This window comes from Rana temporaria, chromosome 8, assembly GCF_905171775.1.
Source record: "Rana temporaria chromosome 8, aRanTem1.1, whole genome shotgun sequence".
NCBI lineage: Eukaryota > Metazoa > Chordata > Amphibia > Anura > Ranidae > Rana > Rana temporaria.
The window spans coordinates 103,310,588-103,325,055 of NC_053496.1; the positions used below are offsets into that span (position 1 = coordinate 103,310,588).

General features: G+C 45.5%; 1 protein-coding gene across 1 annotated transcript in view; it reads left to right on the plus strand.

Annotated features, from left to right (window-relative positions):
- Nucleotides 1-14,468, plus strand: part of SYNPO2L (synaptopodin 2 like) — a 161,637-nt gene that overhangs the window by 73,720 nt on the left and 73,449 nt on the right. The window contains exon 2 of the mRNA XM_040320455.1: nt 2,254-2,405. Within this exon, the coding sequence (XP_040176389.1) occupies nt 2,254-2,405 (152 nt within the window). The remainder of the gene's footprint in view (nt 1-2,253; nt 2,406-14,468) is intronic.

A 14,468-nucleotide genomic window follows, 5' to 3' on the forward strand; every position in this document is an offset into this window, starting at 1 on the left:
GAGACAGGTTTTTGCACTGGAATACTATACCCAATAACATTTGTATGAGTTCATTACACATATGGGTAGGGGCAGGGGCGTACCTAGAGCATTTGGCACCTGGGGCAGATCCTATATCTGGCACCCCCCCACCCACATTAAAATGTAAAAACACCCCACTGTGCACCCTGCATACCTCTGCGTCCTTCAATAGCTCTTTGTCACTACTGTGTACCCCCTCTTCACAACTACACCTCTGGGCCCCTTTTCATTACACAGCACCCTGCACCTCTGGCCCCCTTTACATTACACAGCACCCTGCACCTCTGGACCCCTTTACATTACACAGAACCCTGCATCGCTGGGCCCCTTTACATTACACAGCCCCCTGCATCCCTTTACATTACACAGCCCCCTGCACCTCTGGACCCCTTTACATTACACAGAACCCTGCACCTCTGGACCCCTTTACATTACACAGCCCCCTGCATCCCTTTACATTACACAGCCCCCTGCACCTCTGGACCCCTTTACATTACACAGCCCCCTGCACCTCTGGACCCCTTTACATTACACAGCCCCCTGCATCCCTTTACATTACACAGCCCCCTGCACCTCTGGACCCCTTTACATTACACAGAACCCTGCACCTCTGGACCCCTTTACATTACACAGCACCCTACATCTCTGGGCCCCTTTACATTACACAGCCCCCTGCACCTTTTACATTACACAGCCCCCTGCACCTCTGTACCCCTTTACATTACACAGCCCCCTGCACCTCTGGGCCCCTTTACATTACACAGCACCCTGCACCTCTGGACCCCTTTACATTACACTGAACCCTGCATCACTGGGCCCCTTTACATTACACAGCCCCCTGCATCCCTTTACATTACACAGCCCCCTGCACCTCTGGACCCCTTTACATTACACAGAACCCCGCACCTCTGGACCCCTTTATATTACACAGCACCCTTCATCTCTGGGACCCTTTACATTACACAGCCCCCTGCACCTCTGTACCCCTTTACATTACACACCCTTCTTCATCCCTTTACATTACACAGCACCCTGCACCTCTGGACCCCTTAACATTACACAGCCCCCTGCATCTCTGGACCCCTTTACATTACACAGTACCCTGCACCTCTGAATCCCTTTTCATTATACAGCCCCCCACAGCTCCTGACCCCCTACATGTTCAGTGTAGCCCCCCTTCAGTGCAGACCCCCCCTTTAGTGCAGACCACCTCCCTTCAGTGCAAACCCCCCTCTTCAGTCTAGCCCCCTGTTCAGTGCAGACCCCCAGCCCATTCAGATCAGCGCAGTAGCACATGCACAGCAGATCCCATCCCCCTGTATACACATAAACAGAGAGGAGAAGGAGGCAGCTTCACTCTGCTCAGCTGTGCCTGCCTGTGTGCCTTCCGGACCGCTCAGACAGCTCGCAGCCATGAGAGGAGGGGATGGTTAGTGCAGCGGTGACACCCTGCACCCCATCGTCTCGCCTCGCCACACCACGCCACTATAGATCGCCTCTCCTCTCCCTGCTCTTACCTGCCTGTACGCTGTCACTGCTTTAGTCACGGAGGGGGGGGCGCCGACCTGACACCCCCCCAGTGTGTGTTACCCAGGGCGGCTCAACCCCCACTTGGTACGCCACTTGGTAGGGGTCTTTGTGGGATGCTTATATGGTATATGTTAGATATTATGTAGATTTTTATATTGCAGTATGTTTTTTTTTTATTATCTTTGGCATATGTATAGTATCTATTGTTGTATCATTTTTGTATTAAACATTTCAATTTATTTAGATTAGATTGGTCCTGTCATGTGATCTCCCCTGTGTCAGTCAGGGGGAGAGGAGAGAACACTTAACAGCTGATTACTGTATGCTTGGGAAAAGTGAGGTCACGCATAGACTCCTATGGCCCATCCAGTGTTGGTGCTTCCTCCTCTCCCCTGCAGCTGCCGCTGACTGACACAGGGGAGTCTGATAACATGACAGAACCAAAGCGGCCTGAATAGGTAAGTATATAAATCGTCCTACACAGGTTAGTCAGCCTAGGTGTTAAGAGGGGGAGGGAGTATTTTTAAGATTAGTTAGGTGTAGCCTAGTATTGCACTTAAAAAAAAAAAAAAAATTCTGCTAAAGATGTCTGCCAACACATGAGAGTTCAATTTCTCAGCAGCAAAGAGATTTAATAGTCACTGTAGCCCCTTACTTTTCACATGACATCAAAAATGATATTTTCCTGTTTTTATTTTGTAGGTACGTAAGCGCAGCAAGGCATGCCGAGGAGGACTAAGAGAAAAAGATGAGCTGACCGCCATTAATGGAAAACAATGTGCAGGACTATCACATGCAGAGGCAATGCAGATAATAGACTCATCAGGTGGAAGTCTCCACATCCGTGTTAAACGGTAACAATTTTTTTTTTATCTTAAATATGAACTCCGGGCACAAAAACTTTCATTTAAAGTGACTCAAAGTATAAAATTAACATTTGTGTGCACCAAATCCCTTTGCAAACCCAGGTATTACCTTGTAAAAGTAGCAGTGACATCTTCACAGTGATGTACATAGCCTTTACAAAGAGAGGAGCTGTGGAAGAGACCCAGCAGGCCCCCCCACTACAAATTGTCTGCAGAAACCTACAGGAAGGGGTGGATAAAAGACCAGTCACCCTGAACAAGGAGAGAGAGAGAGAGCAGCCAGACTTAGTGGAGGGAGATTAATGCAGTATATATGGCAGTAATATGCAAAGTGGTTGGAGGGAAGCTTCAGAATGGCAAAGATGTTTTTATTACAAATTATGTGAGCAGACTCATTTTAAGTAAATATACACATGCCTCTTGTATTTAGACAATATTTTTTATCCTAGAGATTAGCTTTAATGCTGATAACTTGTAAGTGTGAATGTCTTAGGCTGCATTCACACCTAGGCGTATTTACGCCCCGACGCCAGACGCTCGTGCCGCTGGAGGGGCGAATTTACATTGATGTCTATGAGATGGTTCACATCTCACGCCGAACGCCGAAACGCCTGCCGCCTGCCGCCTGAAAACAAGTCCCAGACCCTTTTTTTCAGGCGGCTTTCGGCGTTCGGCATAGACATCAATGTAAATGTTTTGTAAATAAAAAAAAGTTTACAAATCGCGGCAAAATACAAAGTACGCCGCGTTATAGTGTGAATGCAGCCTTAATAACCTTTATGTACTGTGTGGAGGAGTGGAAGATCAGACCGTGCACCTTAGTAACAAATACCGCATACACGCGGTCGTTTTTCGGCATGAAAAAAAAAGACGTTTTTAAAAACGTAATTTAAAATCATCGTGTGTGGGCTTCACATAGTTTTTCGGCTTCCGTTTTTTGTCGTTTTTCGGGTTGTAAAAAATGATCGTGTGTGGGCTAAAACAACGTTTTAAACCAGTGCATGCCCAGAAGCGAGTTATGAGACGGGAGCGCTCGTTCAGGTAAAACTACCATTCATAATGGAGTAAGCACATTCATCACGCTGTAACAGACAAAAAAGCGCGAATCGTCTTTTACTAACACGGAATCAGCTAAAAGCAGCCCAAAGGCGAATAGAACTTCCCCTTCAGAGTGCCGACGTACGTGTTGTACGTCACCGCGCTTTGTTCATCATTTTTCAAAAACGATGGTGTGTGGGCAACATCGTTTTTAATGATGAAGTTGGAAAAACGTTGTTTTTTGGACATGCTGAAAAACGTTTTTTTTTTTCATGCCGAAAAACAACCGTGTGTACGCGGCATTAGCTTTTTCTGAGGATGCCCTCGCTCACTACTCATTCTGACAATACTAGTTGCTTGAATGTCATGCTGATCCTTGACTTTCTTAATTTAAGCCACTGTCCTAGAACCTAAAGAGAAGGAGTAGTGTTAATTTAGTAGACGAAATATCCGTCTTCCTGTTCAATGGAAAACTCCCAGTGGGATAAGGAACAACTGCAGCCCCAAGGGATAGATGGATATTTTCCCATATATTTCACATCAAACTCTTCCAATGATTTTCTCCAGATCCTGTAGCTGAAGTGTCACACACTGAGACACCCTCGCATAAAACAAGATTATAATGAAACTTTGTAGAAGCCACAGGAGGCCTCCTATGATAGACAGAACAGCCGTCCAATGGAAGCCCAGGAGACGGGACTACCTATTAAAGATGCTGCTTAGTAATCTGACGGCACTCGTCCCGCCCACTCCTTGTGCCCTCCGAGGCAGTGCCGATAAATACGGTATTTATATTTTGTGGCTCTGGGGGCCACAAAAGAAATATATATCAGTCAGCAGAGGGGCCATATTAAACCGGAAAGCGGGCCACAATTTTCCCACGGGCCGGACTTTGGACTTGCCTGCCATAAATAATAACATACCTTTTTATTCGATTTTTACTCCAGGAGTAAATAATGAGCAGGACCGCCATCAGGAATTATGGGGCCCCTTACACAGCTTACACAGCTTACAAAAAAAAGAAGAAATAAAGAAAAATATATATAAAAATAAAGAAATAAAAATAAATTACAAAAAAAGGAGGGTTGCAATGAATGAGGAAATCCTGGCCTAATGGCGCCGTATATATGACTAGCTATAAAGTGGACAAGAAGTTGATATATTCAGGTGGGTATACTACCCAAAGTTTGAAAGGAAAATAGAAAACAGAACAAAGGTAAAAATTGATGCATGAATGCAGAGAATGCCACCAGTTCCACCGGTCTCCATTTGTTACACAGTGAATGGTTTACTTTAACCACTTCCGTACCGTAGGATGCCATATGACATCCTGGACTTCAGTGGGGGATATCTGAATGATGCCTGCAGCTACAGGCATCATTCAGATATCCTTTTATTCAGGCGGCGATTCTGCGCACCATAAGAATGATCATAGCGGCAGTTCCGCCACTCGATCGTTCTTATAGGCGGCGGGATGGGACATCACCCCCTCCCGCCGCCATCCGTTTTTTCTCCGGACTCTCCCATGCCATCGGATGCCCGGAGAATGAATCGGCCACCGCCGGATGGGGAGGATAGAGATTTCCGGTCTCTATGACCGTCGGAGGCCCGGGTGCAACGTTATGACGTCACGCCCAGGTACCCGGAAGTAAAGAAAGCCGCAATCGCGACTGAAAGCATGAGATCAGTGATTTTTTTTTACCGATCTCATGCTTTCCAGCCTGGAGGAGAGATGTGGGGTCTTATTGACCCCGCATCTCTCCATAAAGAGGACCTGTCACACACTATCCCTATTACAAGGGATGTTTACATACCTGTGAGTAAGCATCTTACGATGTGAAATATGTTAGCCATTTGTCCTGTTGTCCACTTTTTCATCTTGACTGCACCATTTTGGATTATGTTTTGATCTGATTTTATTCAATAAAGACGTAGTTTAACAGAGTGCGGCAGTCCAGGATTTTTTCCAATTCCATGCACCTGTGCAGAGCCAACACCTGACGGTTTCAGTAGGGCGGAAGCAATCCGAGGGGTCAGTAGCTTTTAAAGCCGTATCATTCCCTCATCGCGTTTTATCTCTTGTTGGGGTATGCCATTTGGTGCTTCCACTTGGAACAAGACGATTTGTGATTTCCCTACTGGCTGCATGGAACGATCTTCTCCGTCTTCTGTATGCTGCTTAACAAATGGTGATGGAGCATTTGAGATACAAGATAAATAGGTGGTCAATGCTCTCTGGCAAGATCATATCCTTAGATCGGTGGTGGTTTTATCACAAGTTGGAGGATTCTGTTGGTGATTCAACGATCAAGATACCTGTTCACTTATTTATGTCACGTTGGTGACTCATGGACTCACTGTTTTTGTTTAATAAAACATTTTTTTTTATACATTCGAATATGATTTAGCTACAATTTAGAATCTTGCGGACCACTAACATGAATTTTATATGCCTTATACACACAATGCTCCGGCAATCTGCATCACGCTGCTGCCTTTCACAAACTCATCATTGGATCTCACGCCTTATCCAGCCAAGTGCTCAAGCTCCATGCTCCAAGGAGCCAGAATTATAAAGGAGGCATTGGGCATCAATGCGCTGACAGTATTGACTATCAGCGCAAATTGAGAACAACACTGGAAAACTACTTTAGGCAGTATCCATCAGCCACAATTTTGATTTGTGACCACCAAAATTTTCTCGTAGACCATCAGTGGTACACAGACTACTGGTTGATGACCGCTTGTCTAGCACACATTGATCAGGCCAAAAAACAGATCCTTGTTTCACTGACTACATTGAAGCCCAAAAACTAAATTTAGCCTAACAGAGGCAGGGCACTAGACAATACAGAAGCATTGATATTTTAGATGTTCTAGCATACTTAAAAGATTATGTGTGATCATTTTAACATGAGTAGGATCCATTCAAGTCAGAGCTGTGGTGTGCTAATAGCCATAGCAGCCCATGCGGGTTGGAAGGAGACCCCATTAGGGAGACTGTTAAGGCAATTTAAACATCTATGTTCATGTGCCAATACCAAATATCCATCACTGTATCATTAAGGGCTGCTGAGGTTGCTGTTAACACTAATCCTTTACCTCCTTTGACATCTCCAGTCAAGAAGAGCTGACATCAGACTTAGAAGAGGAGACTTTAGAATTGTTGTCGCTAGTCACAGGTCCCCTTAGCAGACTGTGACGTAAGGACACTTGGTTTAGTTGTCTTACATGAGTTGCCCTCAGAGCTTATAGTTATCTGAAACTATCCCTGTATGCACAGCACAGTATTGCCACACTTTAAAGACATTTTTATTGTAGCACCCTCCTCCTAGAATAGGGCTACAGGTAAATTTAGTTATGCTGGATGGTAGCCAGCCTGGCTAATTTGTAGTGTTTAGTGGTCAAATGGCTTCTGTCCTAATCCTCTTTAACTGTGTTTTCCCCTTTTATCAGTAGGTGGTGCTGTTGCCTTTGACATTAGAGTGATCAGCTACAGTGAGTTCAGGTTATGGATAAACATACCTTTCTCAACCAATCATATTTTCTGCTATGCATGCTGGGAAAAGGTATTTATTAGGAAAGGGTCAGGTAATCAAGGTCTTCCCCACCCAGGCTGTGATCCCAGTGGGATGTGTGTGAAGCAGCTCCTGGCTGCTAGGCCTGAAGCCTGAGGCCTAGCCATGTGCTCAAGGTTCTGTAAGGAAAAGCCTGCTCACTACTTGGAAGCATGAAGGAAAGGATGAAAACCTGAGATGAAGTACCAGAGGTGGCTCTTGCATGGACCGATGAAGTACCTGGGAAAGCGTCAAGACGGAATCATCCATAATGTTCCTGCACCTTCTGTGAGTTAAGTTCAGTTACTATAGGAGACAGTCTATTCTACAAAGTACAGATGGACGCTCTTTTCCTGTACTGTCTACCTTATCTCACCATTTTTGTCTAAGGAGTCTGCAAATCTGCCTATTTTCTGATCCTTACTATTTTTGACCAAGCGTGTTCAAGCATAAAAGTGGCTGGAAACGAAATTCTATCCCGTTCATCACCCACCATGCCTAGTAACCTGCACCCTGAGGAAACATGTCAGCCCTCCCTGCCTCTGAGGGTCACCACCAGGCTCCCAGAAAGTTGGGGTAAGCGCCACAGTATTATGGTGATAGAGTAATTGTGTGCAGCAGTACTAAAAATTCTGAATTATTACAAAATATTGCGATAGCCATTATAATTTTTTCACTGAATAAGGCTCTGTTTACATGGAAGGATTAGCTGTGTGTCCAATGCAGGGGCGTCTTTTACTGTCCCGGGGATGCATATGTGTTGCATGCATGTAAATTTCCCCTCAAAATAACACACAACCATTAATGTCTAAACCGCTGGCAACAAAAGTGAGTACACCCCTAAGTGAAAATGTCCAAATTTGGCCCAATTAGCCATTTTCCCTCCCCGGTGTCATGTGACTCGTTAGTGTTACAAAGTCTCAGGTGTGAATGGGGAGCGGGTATGTAAATTTGGTGTTATCACTCTCACTCTCTCATACTGGTCACTGGAAGTTCAACATGGCACCTCATGGCAAAGAACTCTCTGAGGATCTGAAAAAAGAATTGTTGCTCTACATAATCATGGCCTAGGCCAGGGGTGCCCAACCAGTGGCCTGGGGGCCACATGTGGCCCGCGGAGCCCTCTGATGTGGCCCATGACATCCTGCTCTGGCATGGAATAGAATACTGTTATTAAAGGTCAGTTTATTACTAAAATCAGTGTATATATGGGTATATCTGCAGTGGTTATTGGGCTGCTTTCAAACTAATCCGCAGATGCAGAGCAGCACACCTGCGGGTACCTGCACTGAGCCATAGACTTCTGTTATTACCTGCGAGTTTGGTGAGCATTCTGAAAAGTGCACCAAACCTGCAGAATATAATAGAAGTCTATTGCAAAGTGCAGAAAAGCCAAAGGTACATTGCGTTGTACCCGCGGTACGGGTAAACCACAGTGCATCAGTGTGAAAGCAGCCATGGGCCCCTTTCACACGGCCAGTCCGACCCAATTGGACCCTCCATTCACCTCGAAGAAATGGCAGGTGTAAACCAACTTGTGTCCTACCTCCAATCCGATCCGGCTGTGTCCGTGTCAGCTCTGCATATGCAGAGCGGACATAGACCTGCCATCCGCCCTCTCCTCTGATTATGGCCCGTGACCAGTTACCAAGTTGCTTAAGTGACCCTCGCGCTTCAAAAGGTTGGGCACCCCTGGCCTAGGCTATAAGAAGATTGGCAAAACCCTGAAACTGCAGCACAGTGTCCAAGACCATACAGAGCTTTAACAGGACAGGTTCAACTCAGAATAGGCCTCACCATGGTCGACCAAATAAGTTGAGTGCACGTGCTCAGCATCATATCCAGAGGTTGTCTTTGGGAAATAGACGTATGAGTGCTGCCAGCATTGCTGCAGAGGTTGAAGGGGTGGGGGATTAGCCTGTCAGTGCTCAGACCATACGCTGCACACTGCATTAAATTGGTTTGCAATGAAAGCCCACCAACAGTTTGTTGAAGACAAGCAGACTAAGTACATGGATTACTGGAACCATGTCCTGTAGCCTGATGAGATCACGAAAAACTTATTTGGTTCAGATGGTGTCAAGCGTGTGTGGCGGCAACCAGGTGATCAGTACAAAGACAAGTGTGTCTTGCCTACAGTCAAGCATGGTGGTGGGAGTGTCATGGTCTGGGGAGCTACAGTTCATTGAGGGAACCATGAATGCCAACATGTACTGTGACATACTGAAGCAGAGCATGATCCCCCTCCTTTCAGAGACTGGGCCACAGGGCAGGATTCCAACATGATAATGACCCCAAACACACCTCCAAGATAACCAATGCCTTGCTGAACAAGGGAAAAGGTGATGGACTGGCCAAGCATGTCCCCAGACCTAAACCCTATTGAGCATCTGTGGGGCATCCTCAAACAGAAGGTGGAGGAGCGCAAGGTCTCTAACATCCACCAGCCCTGTGATGTTGTCATGTAGGAGAGGAAGAGGACTCCAGTGGCAACCCGTGAAGCTCTGGTGAACTCCATGCCCAAGAGGGTTAAGGCTGTGCAAGAAAATAATAGTAGCCACAAAAAATATTGACACTTTGGGCCCAATTTGGACATTAGGGGTGTCCTCACTTTTGTTGCCAGCCGTTTAGACATTAATGGCTGTGTTTAAGTTATTTTGAGGGGACAGCAAATTTACACTGTTATACAAGCTGTACACTCACTACTTTACATTGTAGCAAAGTGTTATTTCTTCAGTGTTGTCACATGAAAAGATATAATAAAATATTTACAAAAATGTAAGGGGTGTACTTACTTTTGTGAGATACTGTAACACCAGGTACAGCTTTAACACACCCCCAAATTTATATTTTATAAGTTGGTGTATCCTCAGTGTAGCGATGAAAAGGGCCTTTCCCTACTGTACGTTATTTTAATTTTTTACATTCTGCCCTGGCAGTGCCTGGCTTTCTTTTTTGATAATAGTTAATTCATCAGCCTCCAATATTCAGCCCCCTAAGACTTTAACCACTTAAGGACCGTCTAACGCTGATATACGTCGGCAGAATGGCACGGCTGGGCACAGGCACGTACCTGTACGTTGCCTTTAAGAGCCCAGCTGTGGGTCACGCGCAACTCGGTCCGAAGCTCCGTGTCCGCTCCCGCGACCCACGGACCCGATCGCCGCCGTTGTCCCGCAATCGGGTCACAGGAGCTCAAGAACGGGGAGGGGTGTGTGTAGATACACCTTCCCCGTTCTTCTGTGTGGCAGTGTCACTGATTGTCTGTTCCCTGTTATAGGGAACGACGATCAGTGACGTCACGCCTACAGCCACACCCCCCCTACAGTAAGAATCACTCCCTTAGGGCACACTTAACCCCTTAGCGCCCCGAGCGGTTAACCCCTTCACTGCCATTGTCATTTTCACAGTAAACAGTGCATTTTCATAGCACTTTTCGCTGTGAAAAATGACAATGGTCCCAAAAATGTGTCAAAAGTGTCCGATGTGTCCGCCATAATGTCGCAGTCATGAAAAAAATCGCTGATCGCCACCATTACTAGTAAAAAAATAAATTATTAATAAAAATGCCCTATTTTGTAAACGCTATGGCCCAGATTCTCAAAGACTTACGACGGCATATACGCAGATACGCCATCATAAGTCCGAATGGCCACCATCGTATCTATGCGCCTGATTCATAGAATCAGTTACGCATAGATTTGGCCAAGATACGAGCGGCGTAAGTCTCCTACGCCGTCGTATCTTGGGGTGCATATTTACGCTGGCCGCTAGGTGGTGCTTCCGTTGATTTCCGCGTCGAATATGTAAATGAGCAAGATACGCCGATTCACGAACATACGTACGCCCGTCGCAATTAGTTACGCCGTTTACGTAAGACATACGCCGGCGTAAAGATAAAGCTGGTCTCTAGGTGGCGCAGCCCATGCAAGGGATGGACGTCGGAATAAGCGTATCTTTTTACGTCGTTTCCGTAAGTCGTACGTGAATGGGGCTGTGCGTAGGTTACGTTCACGTCACAGGCATTGAGCCGGCGTATCTTTGGGCGTAAATACGACGTGATACTGAGCATGCGTGATACTGAGATGCATGGCCGTTCGTTCGGCCATGCATCTACATGGGGTCACGCTTAATTTAAATACAACACGCCCACGACCTGCCTACTTTGAATTACGCACGCTTATGCCGGCCGATTTACGATACACTGCCGTAACTTAGGACGCAAGTGCTTTGTGAATACAGCACTTGCCTCTCTAAGTTGCGGCGGCGTAGCGTAAATAAGATACGCTACGCCCGCACAACGTTATGCCGCCCTCTGTGAATCTAGGCCAATAACTTTTGCCCAAACCAATCAATAAATGCTTATTGCGATTTTTTTTTACCAAAAATAAGTAGAAGAATACGTATCGGCCTAAACATTTTGTTGAGGATATTTATTATAGCAAAAAGTAAAAAATATTTAATTTTTTTCATAATTTTCGCTTTATTTTTGTTTATTGCACAAAAAATAAAACCCGCAGAGGTGATCAAATACCACCAAAAGAAAGCTCTATTTGTGGGAAAAAAAGGACACCAATTTTGTTTGGGAGCCACGTCGCACGACCGCGCAATTGTCAGTTAAAGCGACGCAGTGCCGAATCGCAAAAAGGGGGAAGGTCCTTAACCTGCATAATGGTCCGGGTCCTAAGTGGTTAATAGGGTTTGAGGGAAAGTGTGTATTTTTGGATTTTCAATAAACTTATGGATGAGAAACAGTAACTGTGATATGAAGTAAAATGACCTAGAGACAAGCAGGTTTAAAGACAATATTTAGATGACAAGTGTGAAAATGACAAGTGACAAAGGAAGCTGTAAATTGCATCAAATCATAAAGGCTTGAAATCTGACCCGCAGACCTTTTCTTATTCTGTAGTACTGCCTACCGAACAAACAGGAGACATAATAGTTTATTATAGCAGCAAAGTCAACAGCTTAACATGTCTGAAAATAGCGATCCCCTCACCCACCTTACCTAATCCTATCGTGAAGGACTCTTTCCACCTGTTGGGGAGAAATAGCATCACTCACAGCAGTGCACTATTGATTTTCATATGGCATTAACTGCTTCTCTTGACAGCTCACATGTAAGTTGCTTGTTGGCTGAACGCTAATGTCTTTCAAACAGCTGCCTGGAACCATTGCCTTGCCACAGGCAACTGATAGCTCTGTGAACATATCTGCAAACGTATACAGCAAAGTATCTGTGCTATCTTAATTATTATCTACATCAGTGTGTATAGCTATGAGTTGATGGAAGCAAATCATAGGAAAAATATTATAGTGATGCTACACTTTATTACCAAAAGTATTGGGACGCCTGCCTTTACACACACATGAAAGTCGTTGTAAACCCTTTACAACCACTTTAGCCTACAGGTAAGCCTAGATTAATGCCGCATACACACCATCACTTTATGTGATGAAAAAAAATGACATTTTATGTGAAGTAAAAAATGACGTTTTTGAAACTTCAATTTTCAAAGACGAAGTTGCCTACACACCATCGTTTTTTCACAATGCTCTAGCAAAGCGAGGTTACGTTCACCACGTTTTTCCATTGAAGCTCGCTTCATAACTAGCTTCTGGGCATGCGCGGGTGTAAAAACGTCGTTTTAAACATCATTTTTTGCTACACAAGGTCAATTTCTGTGAAGTAAAAAACGACGCTTTGAAAAACGACACATAAAATTGAAGCATGCTTCAATTTTTTTTTGTCGTTTTTCACAAGACATAAAACAACGTTTTCCCCCACACACGGTCATTTAAAGTGACGTTTTTAAAAACGTCGTTTTTTTTCATCACATAAAGTGATGGTGTGTACGCGGCATGAGGCTTACCTGTAGCTGCTTGAAATATCTCCCAGACCTGCATGGTCTAGAAGATATTTGCAAATCGCCGTACAGTGATTTCTCCTGTGCCGTTTCTATCTCGAATCATGCCGTTAAAGGCGGCTCGCGCACGCATTGCGCAGGAGTGACGTCACGCGACTCCAGCCAGTCACAGTGCTGGATTTCACGGCCCCGGAAGGAAGAGGGGTGAAGAATGGCCACTCGCTACTAGCGAGTAAGATGGGGACATCGCAGGCTTCTCTTGCAGGTAAGTGTCACATAATGGGCTACTATGCGATGCATAGTAGCCCATTATGCTTTACCTTTACAGGGAAACAAAGAGGAAGTAACACCCATCAGGGTTTACTTCCTCTTGAACTTTAATGGCATCCCAGTTCCTTAGGGTTCCTGGTATACTCTCAGCATTGAAAAAGAAGGAGAGTGCTTTTGAGGATGTGGGAGCCACTTTCCCACATTGCACAACATGTGGGACCCCAGTCAGGCGGTTCCAAGTAATATGAACTTTACTGCTGGAATGGACTTTCTCACCCAATTCAGGTATGACTACCTCATGGGGAAAAATGGAGCACTACGAGCGCTACAAAAGAGCACTTTGAGGACTGTGTACAGTCCATTTGGGAAACAGGTGATATGGCAGGGATGACGGAGGCCCTGGTAGTGAAGGATCTTGGTGCTTAGCCTCTTTTCTTAGCGACCGACAGGGTCGGTACAAAGCAGGGGTGGGAGGGTCCACTGCCCTGGGCGGAGTGTGGGAGGGGGCGCCAAAACACTAGAGCATCATGCTTTATCTCAGCCTCTGTGTTGCTAATTCTGTCCAAAAGCAGAGGCGAGAATGTGCTCATACCTGCTGCAGGCTTCCCAGGAAAGGACAGAGACACTCTCTAGGCACAGGTTCCTGACAGGCTGGGCGGCTGGATCGGGACAGTGAGAGCTCCCGTACAAAGGGGGGAGCAGGCAGACAGCAGTACACTGAAGTCCTGATCACTCATTTCTGCTCAAAAGACATTGAAGCTTTCCTCACTCCTCCTGCCGACTGAAGTGACAGATAACAGTTTGCTTTCCTTCTGACCTGTTCTGCTATTCACACTGTGCAATGCTGTGCTGTAAACCTGTACTGACCCCTGCAGTCACAGTGCAGGTTTACTAAAGTGAAAGTAAAATGTTTATGAATAGGTTAGAAATATACAGGGACTTTTCAGACTCTACATAGATGTATTGCACAGACTCACACTGTATCTTAATGAAAATCATGCATTTTAATGTAGCACCTGAAAAGTCCCAGTATATTTCCAACCTATGGAAAAATTTGACCACAAACAGCAGGTGATGTAATGCATCCCAATCCAGTCGACCCTTGCAGTGCTGGGGGAATACTTGTACTTGCTCCAGCCAGCTACAGTGCTCTCCTCCCTCCACCAAAGCCTCAGCATTAGGGATTATCTTCGAGTCCGACTCAAACATTGGCTTTTCGCCAGTTCAGCAAACAGCGAACAATTTGGGGCGTTTGCAGCAAATTCGAAAAGCAGCGGAACACCTGTAAAAGTCTATGGGAGAATTGTAAGTGCTAA